Below are 20877 nucleotides of genomic sequence, written 5' to 3'. Positions count from 1 at the left end.
AGAGCAGGTGGAGAGAGAAAAATCAAACAGCACCTTGACTTGGAAGTGTCAGTGGAGATTCACCTTTGACTTCAAACCAACTTAAATTTGTTCCTTCAGTCTGTGGAGATTTTACTGTGTTTTCCTTTTGTTGTAGTGCAATTTATATACTTGTCTTAAAAAAGAAAATCAATGCCCAACCATTTCCTAATACTTATACATTTCAACAAGTCACCAAAATATTGAGACTACAGTAGAAAAGTTATGAAAAGTTAAGAATGAGAAGAAAATGTATGAATTTTGCTTTCATGCATAGTGAGTGTGTTAAATTAAGGAATGCCAGCATGAGAAGTGAAAGCATTAGTTGCATCACAATCGTCATAAACCCTCAGTGCTTTCCCTGCTGCTGGCTATGTTGCAGTATTATGTTGCACTCATTAGCATTATGTTTGCGTGTGTTGTAGCAGAAGGCAGCTGTGGAAGTGACAAGTGCCACTTTGCCAGTGTAAACACTGGTAACCTATTTTGTAGAACGATTTGAAGGATGGTGCATAATGTTTTATGGCTGCTTATTTCCAGAAGTTTGCACTACAACAATAAATAGTGATAATGTGTAGTATTTAAGCAAAAAAAGTCAAACCTATGTATCCTGATGTAATAAACAGGTTCACCTGGTGTCAGTAGTTGTTTTTTTTATTATGGATAACATGGTATTCAATATTCTGTATCAGTTGTAGAACTGGTGATTATACCCCAGAGGAAAGTCCTTGGGTCAGGAAAGGACAAGAGCCAGCTATCCTATTCCTACTTGTTATCCACTGATGCCAACTGGATAGAGCCTGTGTGGATGGAGTGGATTGAGGTCAGCTTTCTCTCCCTATCCTACTAGACAACTAAAAAAAAACTTTATAAAAGTTAGAAAAAAAAGTCCTACTTGATTAAATTCAAACTTGTCATATATGCAAGGCTGTGCATCTTAATTTTTTTACCACAGAATATAACGTACAGCATGTGACAGTGTTGACAGCTGGAAATTGCACATTGCAGCAGAATGGAAGACTGTGTATACACACAAATAAAGATCTGAGCTTAAATGTATTTTATCACTTTATTACAAAGATTGTGTTCAGGCTGTCAAATTACAAAAGGAAACAGATTGCCATAAATAATAGTAAAATGAGACTTGGCAGGAAACCACGTGACACAACAGGACTGTGGCATTTTAGCTGTGGGTATTAAAATACTTCCCCTCATTTGCACCATCCACTTTTTAAAAAAATGAAACTGACAAATAAAACAAAATCACAAAGATTCACAAGTTGCATCTGAATAGCAGACTTGCATGGATCGCAGTTGAAATGTTAACGCAGTATGTGCACACGCACAATCTCTACGCCCGGCCAAGACCAAAACTTATTTCTATTCTGCTCAAACAAGAGCCTGTTGAAAACAATGACATTTTGCGTAGAGAGGAAACAAGGTATTATCCATCTTTTTTTCCCATCCAAATGAGCCAAACTGATTCGAATGAGGCACAACAGTGAAAGCACAGTCTCATTTCCACAGGCAAGTGAAGAAGATGTAGCTCTGTCTCGATATTTTAAGAATGACATTCAGTTCCTTCAAAACACCAAAGCAGTCTGTAATGGGTGTGTTTATCGGACTCGTTTCTGTTGACGTGCTCTGTAAATGTCATGTACAGGAGGTGCCACAGCTCCTTTCTCCTCCTCTTCATCAGAGTCCTCATTGGCTGCCCTCTTCAGGGGCTTTTTCATCACAGCATCATTTTCTATAGGTCCATTTCCTTCAATCACTGTTTCGGGCTGGCCTCCAGTTATCAGCTCAATAGCCTGTTCAACAGCTGGAAAAGTAAATTGCAGAGTTTAATAAACCCATACTTTGCAATAGGTGGGAAAGCCACCATCATTACATGCATTTCCTTTTTGGCAGGAACCTGCAGTTTCTAATATACACACCCAACAGATAAGCTGTGTTTACATGTATTGCCTCAGGTACCATACCGCTGGCCAGAGCTACTATCATACGTCTTAGCTAATCTTTCCCTGCACTACCAAGCAAAAGATTAATTTCCTATGAATGGACCCTCAACAGACACGTTCTATTCCAAGTTTGTGGCATGAGAAATTTATAAGTATTCTACTAAAATTCTACATGCTACATTCATGTACTCCAAAAGAGAAGATACCGCATGGTTCCTGTAACCACGGGTGCATGGGAACACCAGCACCCCAAGTCATGCACCAATTTGACTGGGACTTCTGACGCTTCCTTCATCAACAGTGGAACTCCCTTCCCAGCATCCTTTTGGACTGCAGGAGGTCGAGAAGGCAGCTCACCACTACCCCCTTTCTCAAGGGCAATTAGGGATGAGAAATGGCTGCTCACTTTGCTGGCAGCTCTTACATCCTGTGAACTAAAAGTATGACAAGTGTTAAATTTTGTTTTATAACATTCCTGTGAAACACCTTGTGATATTTCATTACGAGTTGCCAAGTTTCCTCTACAATTGAGTTGTGTATCTGCAATGTTTTAGCGTGAAGTAACGGCAATTAGTTGTTTTTCAGTCCAAGTCTGCCAGTGGTTTCAGTCACAAGTACCTCCTTTAATCTCCCTCACTGCACACTATATAATGCAGCAACAACTTGCATAGTGTCTTTAACTTAATAACATGGCCCAAGGCACTTCACAGTAATGTTATAAAGCAAAATTAGATACCAAGCAACATAAGGTGTGAGGACAAATGGTTAAAAGCTTCTTAAAGGAAGGAGAGGGAATAGATTTAGGGAGGGAAGTACAGCATTACATGAGCGTAGATATCGTTGCCAGGCTTGGGGCTGCAGGAGATACAGTAAAAAGTCTGACAACACCAGGTTTTAGTCCAACCGATTTATTTGATAGTAAACTCACAAGCTTTCGAGGGGACTCCCTCTTCGTCAAGTGAATGGAGAGTTCACTTGACGAAGAGGGAGTCCCCTCGAAAGCTTGTGAGTTTACTATCAAATAAATCGGTTGGACTAAAACCTGGTGTTGTCAGACTTTTTACTGTGTTTACCCCAGTCCAACACCAGCACATCCACATCATAGCTGCAGGAGATTACAGAGAAAAGAAAGGGAGAGACCACACAGTGATCTGAAGACGAAGATTAAAATAATAAAATCAAGGTGTCGCTTTACAAGAAAACAACGTGGGTCGTTGAGCATAGGGATGATTTAAGAATTAAGGACGTAGGCAGCAGAATGACCCAAAGTCTATGGCAGATAAAATCATAGAATCCCTACGGTTAAGGAGGCCATTTGGCTCATTGAGTCTGCACCGAATCTTATCCAGGCTTAAAATGTGCAACGTTAGCTGGGACTGCTTTAGAATAGTCAAAACTAGAGGCAACAATAGTGTGAATGAGAGTTTGTGAATGAGATAAACTGAGGCCAAAGCAAAGTTGGGCATTACAGAGGTAAATAGGTGGTCTTCATAATGGTGCAGACATGTGGTTGGAAGTGGTCAGAAATTCATCTTGAGGTTAAATATGACACCAAGATTAAGAACAGTTTGACTCAGTCTCAGGCAGTTGCCACAGAGAAGGACTGAGTGGGTAGGGAATGGAGAGAATGAAGATCAGGAATTGAAGATACTGGCTTCAGTCTTGCCAGGATGTCAGATAAGCAGAGTTACAATTTAATAACAGTGGATAGTGCAGAGTTGCATGTCATTAGTGTGTTTCTGAAAGTGGATAGTATTTTTGGGTGATGTCACCCAAAATGCGAAATTGAAGGGGGCAAGGATAGATCTTTGGGGGAACATGTAATGGACTGGGAGAGGGAAGACAAGCTATTGCAAATGATACTCTGGCAGAGCAAAGGAAACTGAAGGAAGAGTAATGTGGGGTAAACTAATTCCAGGGGCACCCTGGACATGTTTATTTTATATAAATGCTTCGAAATAATACAATCTAATGGATATGATCTTACTGGCTGTTCGTGCCACGCTTCTGCTCAATTAAATCTCCGTTCACTGCTGCAGGAATGGCATGAATGGTGACAAGATCCCAGCCAATGAATTTGATAAAAAGGTATGAAAACAGAAGGTTTTGAGACTAATTGTAGCTAGTTTATTTCCTAACAATTCTGTCCAACACAGGTAAGAGGAGGGAAAAAGACTCCCAATAAGTTGAATCTAAACTGATTTGTGCTAATATTTTTCACTTTCATTAATTCAGAATATGTTTAAATATGATCAGTTAAGTGGGCTTTTAGTTCACATCTGTGCACAATTTTTATAATAAACAATTCTTTTGAGAAGCATTTTTTTTAATCACATTGAACATAAGAACATAAGAAATAGGAGCAGGAGTAGGCCATCTAGCCCTTCGAGCCTGCCCCGCCATTCAATAAGATCATGGCTGATCTGTCGTGGCTCAGTTCCACTTTCCCGCCCTCTCCCCATAACCCTTAATCCCCTCTCTTATCAAAAACCCATCAACCCGCGTCTTAAAAATATTTAGCGAGGCAGCCTCCACCACTTCAACGGGCAGAGAATTCCAGAGATTCACCACCCTTTGAGTGAAGAAGTTCCTCCTCAACTCTGTTCTAAACCGCCCCCCCCCTTTATCTTGAGGCTGTGCCCCCTAGTCCTACTGTCTTTTTTCAGCGGGAAGAGTCTCTCCACCTCTATCCTATCCATCCCATTCATCATCTTATACGTCTCAATGAGATCTCCCCTCATTCTTCTAAACTCTAACGAGTACAAGCCTAGTTTATTCAGCCTCTCCTCATAGCTCAACCCCCTCAACTCTGGTATCAGCCTAGTAAACCTCCTCTGCACTCCCTCCAAGGCCAAAATATCTTTGCGCAGGTGCGGCGCCCAAAACTGCACACAGTACTCCAGCTGCAGCCTCACCAATGCCCTATACAGCTGCAGCAAGACCTCCCTACTTTTATATTCAATCCCCCTCGCTATGAAGGCCAGCATCCCATTCGCCTTCCTGACCACCTGCTGCACCTGCAAGCTGGGTTTTTGCGACTCATGCACAAGGACCCCGAGGTCCCTCTGCACCGTCGCCTGCTGCAGTTTTTCGCCCCGTAAGTAATAGTCCTTCCTACCATTCTTCCTACCAAAGTGGACCACCTCACACTTGCCAACATTAAATTCCATTTGCCATTTCCTGGCCCATTCGCCCAGCCTATCTAGATCCTTCTGCAGACTCTCCACACCCTCCGCACAATTTGCCGTTCCCCCAATCTTGGTGTCATCAGCAAATTTCGACACTCTACACTTGGTTCCCTCCTCCAGATCATCTATATAAATGGTAAAAAGCTGAGGCCCCAGCACCGACCCCTGGGGCACTCCACTAGTCACCATCCGCCAATCCGAATAGCACCCGTTGACCCCCACTCTCTGCCTCCTATTTGACAACCAATCCTCTATCCACGCTAACACCCTACCCCCAACTCCATGTCCCTCGACCTTCTGCAATAACCTCTTGTGAGGTACTTTGTCAAACGCCTTCTGAAAATCCAGAAAGACCACATCCACCGGCTCTCCTCTATCCACCGCCCTAGACACATCCTCATAGAACTCCAGTAAATTTGTCAGACATGACTTCCCTTTAATGAAACCGTGCTGCGTCTGCTCTATCAAGCAATTCCCTTCAAGATGCCTCGCAATTTCCTCCTTAATGACGGATTCTAACATTTTACCTACCACAGACGTTAAACTAACCGGCCTATAATTCCCCGCCTTTTGCCTGGCACCCTTCTTAAACAATGGCGTAACATTAGCCGTTTTCCAATCTTCCGGCACTTCCCCGGAATCCAGCGACATCTGGAAAATAACCACCAAGGCATCCACTATCACCTCCGCCATTTCAGAACCCTCGGATGCATTCCATCTGGTCCTGGGGACTTGTCCACAATCAGCCCCTCCAGTCTGTCGAGCACCGCCTCTCTAGTAACAGTAATGTCATTAAGACCCTCCAGTCCTACCACCTTTCCATCACTAACACCCGGCAAATTATTCACGTCCTCCTCCGTGAAGACAGAAACAAAAAAGTTATTCAATACCTTAGCCATATCCCCATCCCCTACCACTAGGTCCCCTTTCTCATCCTCTAAAGGACCAACGTTCACCCTAGCCAGCCTCTTCCTTTTTATATATTTATAAAAACTCTTGCTATCCTTTTTTATATTAAGCGTTAGCCCAGCTTCATAGTTTCTCCTACCCTTCTTTATCAACTTCTTTGTCAATCTTTGTTGACATTTAAACCTCTCCCAATCCTCTTCTCGCCCACTACTCTTAGCTACTCTAAATTCCTCCGCTTTTAATTTAACACTTTCCTTCACCTCCTTCGTTATCCACGGCTTATTACCTCTCCTCCTACGGTCCTTTTTGACATCGGAATAAATTTCCGCTGAGCACCAAGAAAGATCTCCTTAAAGATCCTCCACTGCTCCTCAGCAGACCCTCCCTCCAACGCGCTCCCCCAGTCAACATTCGCCAATTCTTCTCTCATCCTACCGTACTCCCCTCTATTCAATCAAAGTACGCGTGTCTGGGAACCCACTTTCTCCTCCTCCATCTGCACCAGAAACTCCACCATACAATGATCACTCTCCCCAAGAGGATCCTTCACCGCAAGGTCCCTAATTCTACCCGCCTCATTACATAGCACGAGATCCAAGATAGCTCGCTCCCTCGTCGGTTCCAACACGCACTGTTCCAGGAAACTATCCCGGCAGCATTCCAAGAACTCCTCCTCGAGCCCACCGCGTCCAACATGGTTCGACCAATCAATATGCAGATTGAAATCCCCCATAACTACGGCCGTCCCATTCCTGCACACCGCACTTATTTGCGCGTTAACAGCCCGCCCCACCTCCAGATCATTATTCGGGGGCCTATAGACGACACCCACCAGCGTCTTCCTCCCTTTGCTGTTCCTAATCTCCACCCACAACGATTTAATTTTTAAAAGGATGTAAAGGTCTTGGAATTAAACTGTAAGAATTACATTTTGTTGGTTCAAAGACACTTGACTAGTTTGAAATTCCTCTCCAAAGACATTAATTAATCTATTTATTTTAAATATTTGCACTAATTGAAAAAATATTCGAACAAGCAAGACAATTTCAGGAGAAAGTATTAAAACTGCATGAGTATCCCATGGAACAATTTCATGTCTCTGTGTATTTTAAACATCCCCCTCTGTTTAGAAGATGCAGCAATAAACACGACTTACTGTCCGGTAACCGGCAGCGTCGCAAAACCTCAATTAGTTCATCGACCTGAACAAATGGCCCCTGTGGAAAGGAAATTTCCAAAATCAAATCATTGCATACACTGCATTTAATTATTAATTTAGTTTTTAATAAATGATACGCTGACTCACCCCATTTGCATCTAGTTCCACCAAAACACCAGAATGTATTCTCATTTTTAAATATATGCAGGAGCCAATATGTAATTGAAGAGTAGACTGAGGAGAAATCTGATCGAGGTGTACAAGATTCTGAGGGACATGGACATAGTGGATGAGGAACAGTTGTTCCCCTTAGTTGAATGGTCAGTTACGAGGGGACGTAGGTTAAAGGTGGGGGGGGGGGGCAAAAGGTTTAGAGGGCATATGAGGAAAGACTTTTTTACCCAGAGGGTTGTAATGGTCTAGAATGCGCTGCCTGGGAGCATGGTAGAGGTGGGTTGCCTCACATCCTTTAAAAAATTCCTGGATGACCACTTGGCACATCATAACATTCAAGGTTATGGCTAAATGCTGGTAAATGGGATTAGGTAGGTAGGTTAGGTGATTTTTACATGTTGGTGCAGACCTGCCTTGTCTGCACTGTGTGATTTTGTGAAAAGCTGGGGCTGATAATGCAATGGGGAAGAGGGTTGCCTGATGCGCTTCAAGTGGTGGCTCCCAATACAGTGAGCCTGAAGGAGACCTGGTTTCAGTGACAGGGGCAGGACTCCAGGTAATATTTTATTAGAAATCTCCCCACACTCTGATTGGAATAGTTGAACCATTCTCCTGTCGCAAAACATCTGGATGTAGCAGGTGCTTTAGGGGAAGTCAAATGGGGTAAGGGAGAGAATTTGATCCAGCGTAATCCTCTTCTTAAATGGGGTCACTTGTATAGTCCTCGCTTTTCTGTTGACCTCCACCTGCCTTTCAAAGGCATTTAAAAAGAAACCCGGAGATGTCACATCCAACCAGTAGTTCCTTAATAGCGGCTGCACATCACATTCTGGCCCTTTAGGAACTCTTGGGTGGGATTTTCCGGCCCTGCTTATCCCAAGGCTGGAAATTCCCACCTCAGGTCAACGGACCTTTGCATGGTCCGCCAAACTTTCCCACGTGCTATGGTTTTCATGGTGGGCAGGATGGAAAATTCCACCCTTGGTGTCCCGTTTGCAGTTCGGCAGGGGGTGCATTGAGATATTTAAATGACCTGGTCTAGAACTATCTTGCAAGGAAGGTGGAGACTGACTGTCAGGAAGTGACTCCCAAGCTGCTGCTGGATCAGGTCCATCAGCAGCCCCATTGTTCCCTGATACTTTGCTGCTCTCCTTGTACACAAAATGCACACTTCAAATGCTCCAATAATAAATGACCACAGCAACAAAAACTGACATTTATTTAACACATGTAACATATTAAATCACCCTCAGGTATTTCATCATCATAATTGTGGGGAAATAGAGGCCAGAATTGGAGAAGTGCAGAGATTTCAGCAAGGTTACAGAGACAGGGAGAATCTGACTCTATAAACTCTATAACACTGGTATATTGTGATATATTGCAAACGGCATTATTGGTGTTGTTGTACATTAATAACTGGTCAAATTGTCTGTACCATTAACACCACAATATATTAACGTTGTAGTTACCACAAAGAAGAAAATAATAACGAATGTGAAGGCAAAAGTTGTAGGTTAGAACCCTCGCCTTTGTGGAGGTAATTAATTTCTGCTGGACATCACCATATCTGGGTGAGGAAAGAAATAGGTGGGGATCTCACTGAGGATTCCTGATTACTGATCAATTGTTCCTGCTGGTGGGAATTACCAGACTCTCCTGTATATGACCCAACGAGGTCCAAAAGCATGTTAACAATCATCTAGAATTTCACACAGAGAATGGCGGCTGGAGGGGGACTGAGAGAAGCCGCTGTACTGACAGGATGAGTTACCAGCTTCCAGATAAATAGAAAATAGTATTAAAGCCAACATTCTAATATAGCCTAGCCTCAGCAAGATGGACAAATTGCAAATTCTGTACTCTGAGTGAAACAGGGCATGTGAAATAATACTCAGCTCTTTCAATGTAATCCAGCAGCCCCCTCCCCAGGCAATATCACATGCATTTCACTCAGGTTGTGTTTTTTGACTTGTTTGAATTTTGTGGGTTGACAGATTCGGAAAGGATTGTGTTTTTCCAAACACTTGTGGATAAATTAGAACACCAAGATCTGCTATCTGAAATATGTGAAGAGGAATACTGATTTACACCTCATGTAGCATCAGGCTCCATGGCACTCACCGCATCCAGCAAGATATAAAGCCTGAACACACAATTGCAAAAATGTCACAAGGCAAGAATCTGACAGTGTGAAGGTCCTACCTACAGTTTGTGATGGTAATGAAAACAGCCATAAATGCCTTGTCAACTTTCGGAAACAAAGACAAATATTCAGATCGCAAACACTGCCATTACTCAGTGTAAGGCGTGGGGAGTATCCCTGGATCCTTGGCAGCTATTTTAACTCGTATATTGCCCAGCCCCACACCTCACTACCCCATCCTGTGTTTTTACATCTCTCCCCACAGTAAACAATGGAATTGAAAATGCAGCAATGTGTGTAACTGTTGCTCTGATATTTCCAGTTTCACACTGTTACCCAAGTCAAAATGACTCCACCTGAGCTGGGGTTTACTGGAAAAGGGCCTTGTACCTACCTGGAAACAAGTTGGAGGTGGTAACAGTTTCATAAGTAACACGGACGCTGGAGGTACAGGAAACACTCCACCAGGAACAGGATGGAGGCCGGGAGCTGTCCAAAGGAAAAACAACATGACTATTCCTTCAATGCTCACAGCATTACTGCAATAAAGTTAAAGAAACAATGCATCATTGACACTCCAGCTTGTGACTGAGTCTAGAAAGAACTCAATAATTCTATGCGTCGACCAAATATCTTGTTACGATAAAATCCATTACCACTGCCGGAAAGCAAATATAAAAGGTACTTACGTGCTAAATGTCTGGGCTGGAACGGTATCATCTGGTTTGTATCAGGTTTTGGGTATTCTGGCTTCCGATCGACCTCATCCTTCATGACAGTTACAGCTGAAGGAGTCACGATGGGGTCTGGGATTATGGCAGTCAGCTTGTTTCGAGAAACATCCTGCAAGCAGGCAAATATTTGTTTTCTTTGACGATTTCAGAATACTGCAATCATTGTTTTGCCTGACTACCCACCACTCTCCCCGTAGTAACTTCAACTTGAATGTGTTAGGTCAAGTTTCAATATTTTACATGGAATATACAACACAAAAACTGTCAATTTGCTCCAGCTAATCTGTGCTGATGTTTATACTCCACATGAGTTTCTCATTTAACTCATCTCATCATGACTTTTTATTCTCTCAATATGACTAGTTTCCTTCTGAAAGCATTAAGCTATTAACATCAATCATTTCCTTTGGTAATGAGTTCCACATGCTAATTGTTAATTTCTTTTTACTTTCTTATAGAATTTATGGTTTTTAATTCCCCCACAATTGGAAATATTCTCTTGAAATCTACCCTGTCAAACACATTCATAATTTCAAAAATATAATGGGTCATACTTTTACTCTTAACTGGACAGCCCAACTAAAAATCTGCTCCCCTGCAGCATTGCAACCTCCCTGCTCCATCACAAGGGTCATGATGTGGAGATGCCGGCATTGGACTGGGGTAAACACAGTAAGAAGTCTCATAACACCAGGTTAAAGTCCAACCAATTTATTTGATAGTAAACTCACAAGCTTTCAGGGTTTGCCCATTCACCTGCCCATTCTTACTGCCATCGCAAGGGTAACAGACATTTAAATTAGATCTGTAAATCTGTAAACCCACAGTAAAGTGCTGCAACCCCCTGGCAGCTACCTTCAGGCTAGGCCTACTTAATCACCTGTGCCATCTAGGATGAGAAATCTGTTGAATTGTCTTTTGTAATTCACAGCACTTTCAGTTACTGTTAATATCCTGAAAAGTTTGCCATTTGGCGATGGCATTCTTACTCCATTGATGACTGGTCAGTCATGTTTGTTTTTCAAGTTTGGACCTCCACCCAGTCATTTATGATGATTAGTTGGTGGTAGGTCTACAGTAAATGAAGGCCTGATTTACTATAATGTATACAGGATTGTTTGGATTTGTTCTAAAGATGACGCAAATGTGATGTGAAAAATAAACTCTTTTATATAGTGAGTTCAGTTCAGGTCTGCAGTGCTCTGCATGGAAGTGTGCTGGAGGTAGGTTCAATGGAGGCATTCAAGAGGGGATTAGACAACTATTTGAACAGAAGCAATGTGCAAGGGATACCGGGAAAAGTTACCAAATCATGATATCATGATGCCCATTTGGCAAGCCGGTACAGACATGATGGGCTGAATGGCCTGTGCAGTAACATTCTGTGATTCTGTAAATGATTTGCATAATCTCAAGTAACTGCAGTGATCCAAATTTGCAGCAGAACAGCTCCTTTGAGGGCTCAGCAGTTTAATCTGAGAAACTGAGCCAAAGAAAAGTTAGGTTTCATAAAACCCCTACCGTGAGAGGCTGCCTTTCAGCCCATCAAGTTTGCACTGACTCTTCAAAAGATCATCTTCCCCAGGCCCACTTCTCGCCCTATCCCCATAACCCCACATATTTACCCCACTAATTCCCCTAATCTACAAATCGTGAAATTCTATGGGGCAATTTAGTACAGCCAACCCATTTAACCTGCACATCTTCGGGCTGTGGGAGGAAGCCGGAGAACCTGGAGAAAATCCACGCGGACACAGGGACAATGTGCAAACTCCACACAGACAGTCACCTGAGGCCGGAATTGAACCTGGGCCCTTGGCACTGTAAGGCAGCAGTGCTAACCACTGTGCCACCATGTTAATGATGCTGATACTGAATCTCTTCACACTGGCATTAGCTGGCATAGTTGCAAAACAAAACCTCAGTTTCACAGCCAGATACAACTTGAAAAACATGAAGAGAAGCACATCTTGACACGTGATAAGAGTGCAGGGAGGAATTGATGTGACAGTGGAAAAGTACATACCTTATATCCAAGAGCTTTAAGTTCGCTGTTTGAACAGGGAAACAGGTCCATAAATTTGTATCTGTCCACTAGTAAGGCTGTTTCCTTTCCTTCATATTCCTCCTTAAAAGCAGCAAACCTCCTCTTTTCCACTTTCAGGATACTAGCTAGATCTCCTATGTTGCTTTCAAAAGCTAGAAACCGTGCCCAGATCTCTCTAGAATTTTGATGAGAGCAATAAAGAAAAAGCTAGAATTAGGGTAGTCATAATTCAGCCCTCTGTGATGTTGAAAGTACAGAAGCTTTCTAATATTGTGCCTTCTTGTGAGTAGATCTAAAATTTCAGCAAAGACTATGACAAAGGCAATATTGAGAGTAGAATCCAACAACTGGCCCATTAGAAATTACACAGCAAGTCATTTATACCATTTCCGAGTCCTCAATTCTCCTCTTCAAAACTGTAAAATTCTTTTGGATTTTCCAATCAAGATAAATTAAACTTCAGACCAGTAGTGGTAATCTGCATTAATTGTCACTTAAAACATTTGAATACATTTCAGAGTGGAACGTTGTAATTAATGGAGTGGCGCAGGGATTGGTTCCTGGTCTGCAATTGGTCACTATTTACATTAATGATCCGGAGGAAGGAATAGAATGTAAGGTTTCCAAATTTGCCAACGATTCAAAGATAGATGAAAGGGTATAGTGTGATGAGGATATAGTGATTCTGCAATGGGATATAGATAGGTTGGGAGACTGGGTGAAAACCTGGCAAATGGAGTTTTAATGTGGGGAAGTGTGAGGTCATGCACATCAGTACAGGGAATCAAAAGGCAGATTATCATCTAAAATGGAGAGAGACTGCAGGTAAGTGAAGTACAGAGGAATCTAAGTGTTTTAGTGCATCAGTCACAAAAAGCTAGCAGGCAGGTTCAACAAGTAGTTAAGAAAGCAAATAATATTTCGTTTTTTATTGCAAAGAGAATTGGAGTTTAAAAATAGGGAGATCTTGTTGCAATTGTACAAGGTGTTGGTGAGGTCTCACCAGGAATACTGCTTACAGTTTTGGTCCCCTTACCTAAAAAGGATATAGTAAAATTGAAGGCTGTCGAAAGGAGATTCACCAGCTAATTCCTGTGATAAGAGGGTTGTCCCATCAAGAGAGATTAAAATAATCTGGGTCTGCATTCCTTGAAGTTTAGAAGCGTGAGGGGTGACCTTATTTAAGCAAACAAGTTCCAGAGGGGGCTTGACAGGGTAGATGGTGAGATGTTTTCAGTAGTGGAAGAGTCCTGAACAAGGGGACATAGCTACAGGATAAGGGGCCGGTCATTTAAAACTGAGGTGTGTAGAAATGACTTCTCGCAGAGGGTAGTGAGTCACTGGAATTCTCTGCTTGAAAGGCTGGATCAATAGAAGTATTTAAAGTGGAGATGGATAAATATTCGATAGACCAAGGAATAGAAGGCAATGAAGAAATGGCACAGAAAGGAACTGAGGCCAGCATAGATCAGCCATGATAGTATTGAGTGGTGGGGCAGGTTTGAAGGGCCTGGTGGCCTACTCCTGCTTCTACTTGTGTTATTCTTATGAATGAAAACTTAAAGAACCACATGACAGCACTGAAGGAAACCATTTGGCTTATCATAATTGTGCTGACTCTTTGATGGACTTATCTCCAATGAGTTCCATTCCTCTTGTCCTTTCCCCACAGCCCTGCAACTTTTTCCTGGTCAAGTATTGATCCAGTTCCCTTTTGTAAGTGACTATTGAATTTGCTTCCATCACCCTTTCAGGCAGTGAATTCCAGATCAAACCACTCACTGCACAAAGAACAGAATTTCCTCATCTTCTATGATTCTTTTGCCAATTACCTTAAATTTGTGTTTTCTGACTAATGACGCTTTTGTTACTTGAAACAGTTTCTCCTTAGCTGCTCTATCAAAAGAATGATTCAAAACAAAATTGGGTAAATCATTTTTTCCTTGAGGTACTTTATGTTAAACAGCCGGGTGCAATGAGAGAGATAATGGCCTGAATTTAACTTTAGCCACCATCTGCACACAGAGCAACACTGAAGGGGGGAAAAAGGCTATTTTTATTTAAAATGAAAGTGAGGTTTGCCCAACTGCTGTCACTTTAATGATGATAATTTATGCACTGGATTATCCATTCTGTCCATGCCACTCATAATCTTGTTAACCTCTGTCAGATTTACAAGATTATGAGTGGGATGGACAGAGTGGATAATTAGAAACTCTTTCCTAACGTAGAAAAGTCAAGTTCTAGGGGACATAGGTTTAAGTGCGCGGGGAAGAGTTCAGAGGAGATGTGCAAGACAAGTTTTTTTTTACACAAAGGGTGGTGAATGCCTGGAACGTGCTGCCTGGGGAGGTGGTGGGAGCAGGTACGATAGCAGCATTTTAGGGGCAACTAGACGAATACATGAACAGGATGCGAATGAAAGGGTACGGACTTCGTAAGTGCATATGGTTTCAGTTTAGGCAGGCATCATAATCGATGCAGGCTTGAAGGATTGAAGGGCTTGTTCCTGTGCTGTACTTTTCTTGTTATTGTTTGGAGTGTTGTTTTGATTTGCTCCATAAATGAATGGGAATTAGCTCAACGCCCAAGTAGGGATAACCAGGAGTCTATTACAATTTATTATTCTCATCCTAGAATGTAGAACTGTTTTTGTTCTTCAGAGTATAACCAGTCTACTCATATCAGCTCAGTCATTTACTAGTGTTAAAAATATATGAATGATCAGATAATGTGACTGAAGAGGAGTTTGACTGTGTCAGTACTCTGTTCACTATTACATAAGGCACTGTAACACAGAACCATGACTGGAAAAGGCAAGGCATAATCTAAAGAATGTTTTCCAAAATAAAACTCAAATGAAAATGTTCAGAAAAGCATAGCAAGGTTGCTATGTGCTAAATGACTACTTAATAACATTCAGTGCAGATTCACCTAAAAAAATCAAATTTTTTTTAAGAGATTCAATCTTTAAAGACTGGAATATTACCCAGATTTCTCAGGAGGTAAGGATCCAGACGTCAGCACCCGTTCAAATAAAACTCTGGTATTATTGTCCTCTGAAATGTAGACAAGATGCAGTTAACCACAAGCTGCTGTACAGGAACTGTGACAGGACATTATACATAAAGATTCTCTTCAGGATTCATTGACTGTTTCAGGAAGCAGGCCATTTAGTCCGTTGAGTACTTCTCCTCATGAGCTGCCTGATTTAATCCCATACAGCCAGATTGCTCACCAAGCTAACCTTCCTTTGAAACAGTTTTTATGTCTAATCTAATTGTACGGTCACCCTCATCACCTGGGTTTTGACAGTAGGTTGCAGCTAGGGATTCCACATTTGGGGGTGACATGGTGGCACAGTGGGTTAGCACTACTGCCTCACAGCATCAGCGGGTTCAATTCCAGCCTTGGGTCACTGTCTGTGTGGAGTTTGCACATTCTTCCCATGTCTGCATGGGTTTTCTCCAGGTGCTCCAGTTTCCCTCCCGCAGTCCAGGTTGATTGGCCTTGCTAAATTGACATGTAGTGTTGGGGGATTAGCAGGGCAAATCTGTAGAATTACAGGGGTGGGGCCTGGGTGGGATTGCTGTCAGTGCAGGTTTGATGGGCCGAATGGCCCCCTTCTGTACTCCAGCAATTCTATGATTATCAAAAACAGGCGTACATCTTTCTCTCATATGTCTAAAGAATGGCTGACAGCTGTAAATGAGACACTCATTTAAAGTAACATGGCCTCTTCAAGGGGGTGATCTTTTGAGGGCCATGTGATTGGGCCAGACCATATGGAGAGGCCACGCAAGAAGCTGAGCCAATTGGGAACATGGGCACATTCCAGGGACAGGAACAAACATTAGTTGCAGCCAGGAAGGAGAAGAGTACTTGTGTATTGGCTGTGTCAGACCCTTGCCTTATATATATTAGTTAATAAACCGTTCCTTCTTAAAGGCACAATGAGTCGCTTTTGAATTTTACTACACAGTCCTTACCATTAAGATGAGAAAGGTAGTCAATGTATGCCAATATATATTCTGGAATGTCCCCATACTTCTTTAAACCTAGCTCAAATATCTTGAAGGCCACTGCTTTGTCCTGAAAGGAAGCAGAGAGAGCTGTTATGTAGGGGGAGTCTCATGGGACCGAGCTGTGAGCCTTACGACAGAACCAGGGAGCTCACCTTACTGCAGTAGTATTCCATTAGTGCAGCAGACACATAGACATGATGGCGTGTTCTGGGATCTTCCCTTGCTTTTTTAAATATGGATCGACCAGACTTGATGCCCTCTGCTCTCCGCGCAAATTTCATGTATTGGGTGTAAACCTTCAATCAAGCAACAGAAAATTAATGTACATTTAAAAATGAATCAAATGCTTCTCAGTTTAAAATTACAAGTATAATTAGTCCAGGGCCATGAAGACTCTATATCCACTCCTGGCCTGTGATAATTAATTTAGCACATCTCAGACGGTAGGGGAAATAGACATTGTCCTCAATATTCTCAGATTAAGAAGGGTGAGGCAACCTACTCACTACAAAACATTGTCCTGCAAACCGTGCTGGAACTCATGGGAGTAAGCCTGCTGCACTCCTAGGCTAAATAGTCATAGTCTTGACTTAGATATGAAGAATTTGCTGAAAAGAGACACATGTTGATGAAGATTTTTGACTTGCACTTATCAGGATAAACATAAAAATACCAAACTTCAAACAATCGCAATGTACTCGATCAGCCTGTACTTGCAAAACCCCCCAAAAAGAGATATTAGAAGTGATTCTGTGATTGGGCAGCACTTGCTGGACAATCTTGAGTGTGCTAATAGTTACACTAACAACCAATTCAAGATAATGAGTTAAGCTTGTAATATTCTCTGCAAACAAAGGAAATATATTCAAGCCTTATGCCTTTTTAAATTACTTGGAAGCTTGGGGAGTCTGTGGTTTCCCAGTGCTTTCTCCATGGAAACATCTTGGCTGATCAGATTCCATTTGCCAACCAATTAGCACCCTTTTCTCATGTGGTTGTGATTGTTGAAAATTTGGTTTTCTTGTGTTTGTTCTGGTGAGTGCTAGACAAAAAGTTTCAACAACATGCCTCAACAGCAATATTCAAATTCTATATGACCAAATGACTGTATAAAGAATTGTTATTTGGATGAGGTAGTGAGAAACTGGTGGCACTGGAGGAATTGTACAACAGTTACTGAGGCTCTAAATTTACAGTGAGCGTTAACATAAAAATCCAATAGGAGGGAAATTTTAAAAAATACAAAAGAACATAACTAACAATTAAATAATAGCTGGTTAAGTGCTCAACTCAACTATTACAGCTTTTTGTTAGATGAGGGTATTAAAAGTAACAGAGTCGAAGCTGTAAATTTAATTAAGATATAGATCAGCTCACTGAATGGTAGAACACACTTGAAGGGCTACAGGTCTATTTCTGTTCTAATCTTTCTGCTTATATTTTTGACTTTCTTCTCTGGCCAAAGGTAGTTGTGAATCTCCTTTGAAATTCTCTCAGAGGATCATAATGTCTTTTCCATTTTTTATACATCATTCTTATTCATAAACTGAAAATAAAGGAAAGTAACACTCACCAATGTTGGATCAATATCTTCGATAGCCAACAGCCTATTGTATATGCTATGTACCTTTTCATATTTCATGCGACTCTTGAAAAAAGCAGAAGTGCGGCCATTAATTGTACCAATAAAACAAGGAGCAGTGACAATGTATCAGCAAGTGCATGCATTGGCACTTACATTGTTAAGCTAACTGCCTTATTAAGGATAGGTAATGTTTATTGGTTCAGCCTCCAGAAGATTATAAATAGACACAGCTTGAGCAGTTGCTGTGAGGAAACAGGAGTTTGTGTCTCTACTGAGCTGTGTACAGAATAAACTTGCTGAAGGTAAAATACAAATTGTTATGTTGTACCTCCATCATATACTAACATTTGATATTGACAAGCAGAATGCAAAGATTAAGGCAGTATGTATTTCAAGTACTAGTGAACAGTGTAATCTCTACTCACTTCTTCATAGTCTGCATATGCAAAATAAAGCAGCATGTTCTTCTTTAATAAAGTGCTGATGGCCCTCTCATAGATGTTTGCAGCTTCATCGCTGAACAGTTTTGCATTGTTCATGTCCTGCCACAAAATAATATATTTTACAAAAGCTCCCCAAATGAGCCATTGCTAATCATTCTATATAATGAGAATTCTTATACAACTATGTGAAAGAACTGCAAGTCAATAATTAATTCCAGCAATGCATCATGAAAGTGTCAGTGTAGAAGATGGATGTCAGGGTTATTGAAAATAAGTTCCCTGACATAATAAACAAATTGCTCATTGGTGACCTGATGAGAATTATTTGAAACTACCTCAGAAGTAAAAACAACAACTTGCATTTGTATAGTACTTTTAACGTAGTGCTTCAGAAGAACATTGTAAAACAAACTGTAGCACTAAATCACACCGGAGGATATTAGAGCAGATGACCAAAACCTGGGTCAAAGAGGCAGGTTGTAAGAAGTGGATTAAAAGGAGGAAAGTGAGGTAGACAAGATATCATCGTATTCTAATCAGGGTGCTTGAAGAATCTTATCCTTCAAATATGAGGAAATGCACTTTGGAAATTTGTGATTTAAGAATCCTAAACCATCCCAAACACCTTCAGGATTATACCTTGTGTAAGGGGAGGAAATCCGAATAGGTTGGTAAAGATTTTTAAATTATTAAACATCAAGACACTGATAGAATTACCAGCATTGAATTAAATGACTTTAAAATCAAACTTGTAAGCTAACAAGAAACTTGTGTACACAGATATGAAATGCAGTAGGAGATTTAAACAAGTGATTATGATTTAAAAATACATATGCTGATATTTTGAATGTATTGGTGTATTTTTAAGAATCATTGTTCATTCTAGCTCAAGACAGATTGCGGCAAAGCATTATGGTAAAGGACATTAGGACAAAGCCATATTCTAAAGAAATACTAAAACCTTGGTAATGTGGCTGTTATTATCAACAGAGTTTGTAATGATAAGAATACCCAGAACACTTAATCAAACTTCATGAATAAGGTTCATTCACTGTCCAGATAAGATGGATGCATTCCCAGACTTGGAATCTTGTGTTAACCTGGTTTGGCAGTGATTTGAATGGGAACTTACAGGAATGTTCACTTTGAGGCTAGTGTCTGAGGTTACTTGGCAACAGAGGAAGGTGAGTTAGCCAAAAAGGGAAGAAACATCTGGATTCTAAAGACTAATGAAATACCATTATGCCAGGGGGTAAGATGCGATTCAATGAAGTACACGATGAGCATTATTGTTGATTTATGTATATTGAAGATGATTGATTTAAAGTTAATGAAAGGTGGGAGTAATTGATAAGGAAACCTATAACTGATCTGTTTTGAATTGTATACGTCAGAATTCATTGGAGAGATCCAGCTGCTCCATCTCGGGAGTTGCCCCAATTCTTTGACGATTTCTCCCAGCGGTTGCTGGTCAAAATAAAAGTTATATCTTTAAACTGAGACATTGGCTTTCAGAGTCTTTTCTGATGGTACTTGGCTATCTCAAAAACCCCACCAACACCTTGATTCAAAAATTTTTGTACTTTCATCACTGAAAAGTTACAGTTGACTTTTATGAGGCATGTGAAAAATTATTAATTTTTAAGCCAAAAATCAGAGGTCAACTTTTACATGAGTTCAACTTTTACACAAGCATATACACTCAGTTTTAATAAGTGACTTAAGGAAAGGGAAGTAGTGAGGGAATTCCAGAGCTTAGGGCCCAAGTAACTAAAAGCAGTCACCAATAGTGCAACGATTAAACTTGGGACCCACAAGGGGTCAGACCTGAAGGAGATGTGGGGCTACATCCGTCCAAAGATAAAGTGATAACCTCACAGGTTAAATGGAATAAGGGAGGGCGAAATCGAGGAACAGTGCTAGTGTGAACTGGATTGGAATTAGAGAAAAGTCAGTTTCATATATAGTGGGCTAACTGCACTTGCTTTATGCAATGGGGACTGCTGGATAAAATGCAAGTATCAGTGAAAACCACATGTACAATATGTAAGATGCATTGCAGGAACTTGCCAAAGTGTCTTTGACAGCATCTTCTAAACCCACAATCTCCACCACCTATCAGCAGATGCATTTGTACACCACCAATTGTAAAGCTCTCTTCAGAGTTACACGCCATCCTGACTTGGAACTACATAGTCTTCCTTCACTGTCGCTGGATTAAAATCTTGGAACTCTCTCCCTAATAGCACTATGACTACACGGAAAGCAGCTCATCACCATCTTCTAAAGAGCAATTAGGGATGGCCAGTAAATGCTGGGTTTGCTGGGACACCAGCATGTCATAAAAGAATACGAAACAAAATTGGGAAGGGATAACAAGAAATAAACAGACATAATAAAGGATCAGATGCCAAGAGTGAGAAGCATTGGGAAGGAACATACTATGAAACAGCCAAGAAACATACACAAGGTGGTGACTATTGGAAGG

At 41.2% G+C, this 20877-nt stretch overlaps 2 protein-coding genes across 5 annotated transcripts in view; one reads left to right on the top strand and one right to left on the bottom strand.

Annotated features, from left to right (window-relative positions):
* Positions 1-9921, top strand: part of LOC145343725 (T-complex protein 11-like protein 1) — a 53609-nt gene extending 43688 nt beyond the window's left edge. Inside the window, exon 12 of one of the 2 annotated variants that reach the window (XM_080189969.1) lies at positions 9407-9921. In XM_080189969.1, the coding sequence (XP_080046095.1) occupies positions 9407-9446 (40 nt within the window). In that variant the 3' untranslated portion in view covers positions 9447-9921. Of the gene's footprint in view, positions 1-710; positions 854-9406 lie in introns of those variants that run through there. The other variant, XM_080189968.1, reaches the window with a different exon arrangement.
* The window catches only part of cstf3 (cleavage stimulation factor, 3' pre-RNA, subunit 3), a 113012-nt gene continuing 93203 nt past the window's right edge, over positions 1069-20877 (bottom strand). For all 3 annotated transcript variants that reach the window (XM_080189962.1, XM_080189964.1, XM_080189963.1), the window contains 10 exons: positions 18372-18488; positions 17935-18009; positions 16514-16657; positions 16326-16428; positions 15326-15395; positions 12316-12511; positions 10245-10398; positions 9950-10044; positions 7233-7293; positions 1069-1840 (listed from right to left, as the gene is read on the bottom strand). In XM_080189962.1, coding sequence (XP_080046088.1) covers positions 1635-1840; positions 7233-7293; positions 9950-10044; positions 10245-10398; positions 12316-12511; positions 15326-15395; positions 16326-16428; positions 16514-16657; positions 17935-18009; positions 18372-18488 — 1221 coding nt within the window. In that variant the 3' untranslated portion in view covers positions 1069-1634. The remainder of the gene's footprint in view (positions 1841-7232; positions 7294-9949; positions 10045-10244; positions 10399-12315; positions 12512-15325; positions 15396-16325; positions 16429-16513; positions 16658-17934; positions 18010-18371; positions 18489-20877) is intronic.

The sequence above is a fragment of the Carcharhinus amblyrhynchos genome, chromosome 6 (assembly GCF_965287045.1).
Source record: "Carcharhinus amblyrhynchos chromosome 6, sCarAmb.v2.hapA, whole genome shotgun sequence".
Lineage (NCBI taxonomy): Eukaryota > Metazoa > Chordata > Chondrichthyes > Carcharhiniformes > Carcharhinidae > Carcharhinus > Carcharhinus amblyrhynchos.
This window is presented reverse-complemented; position numbering and strand designations above follow the sequence as displayed.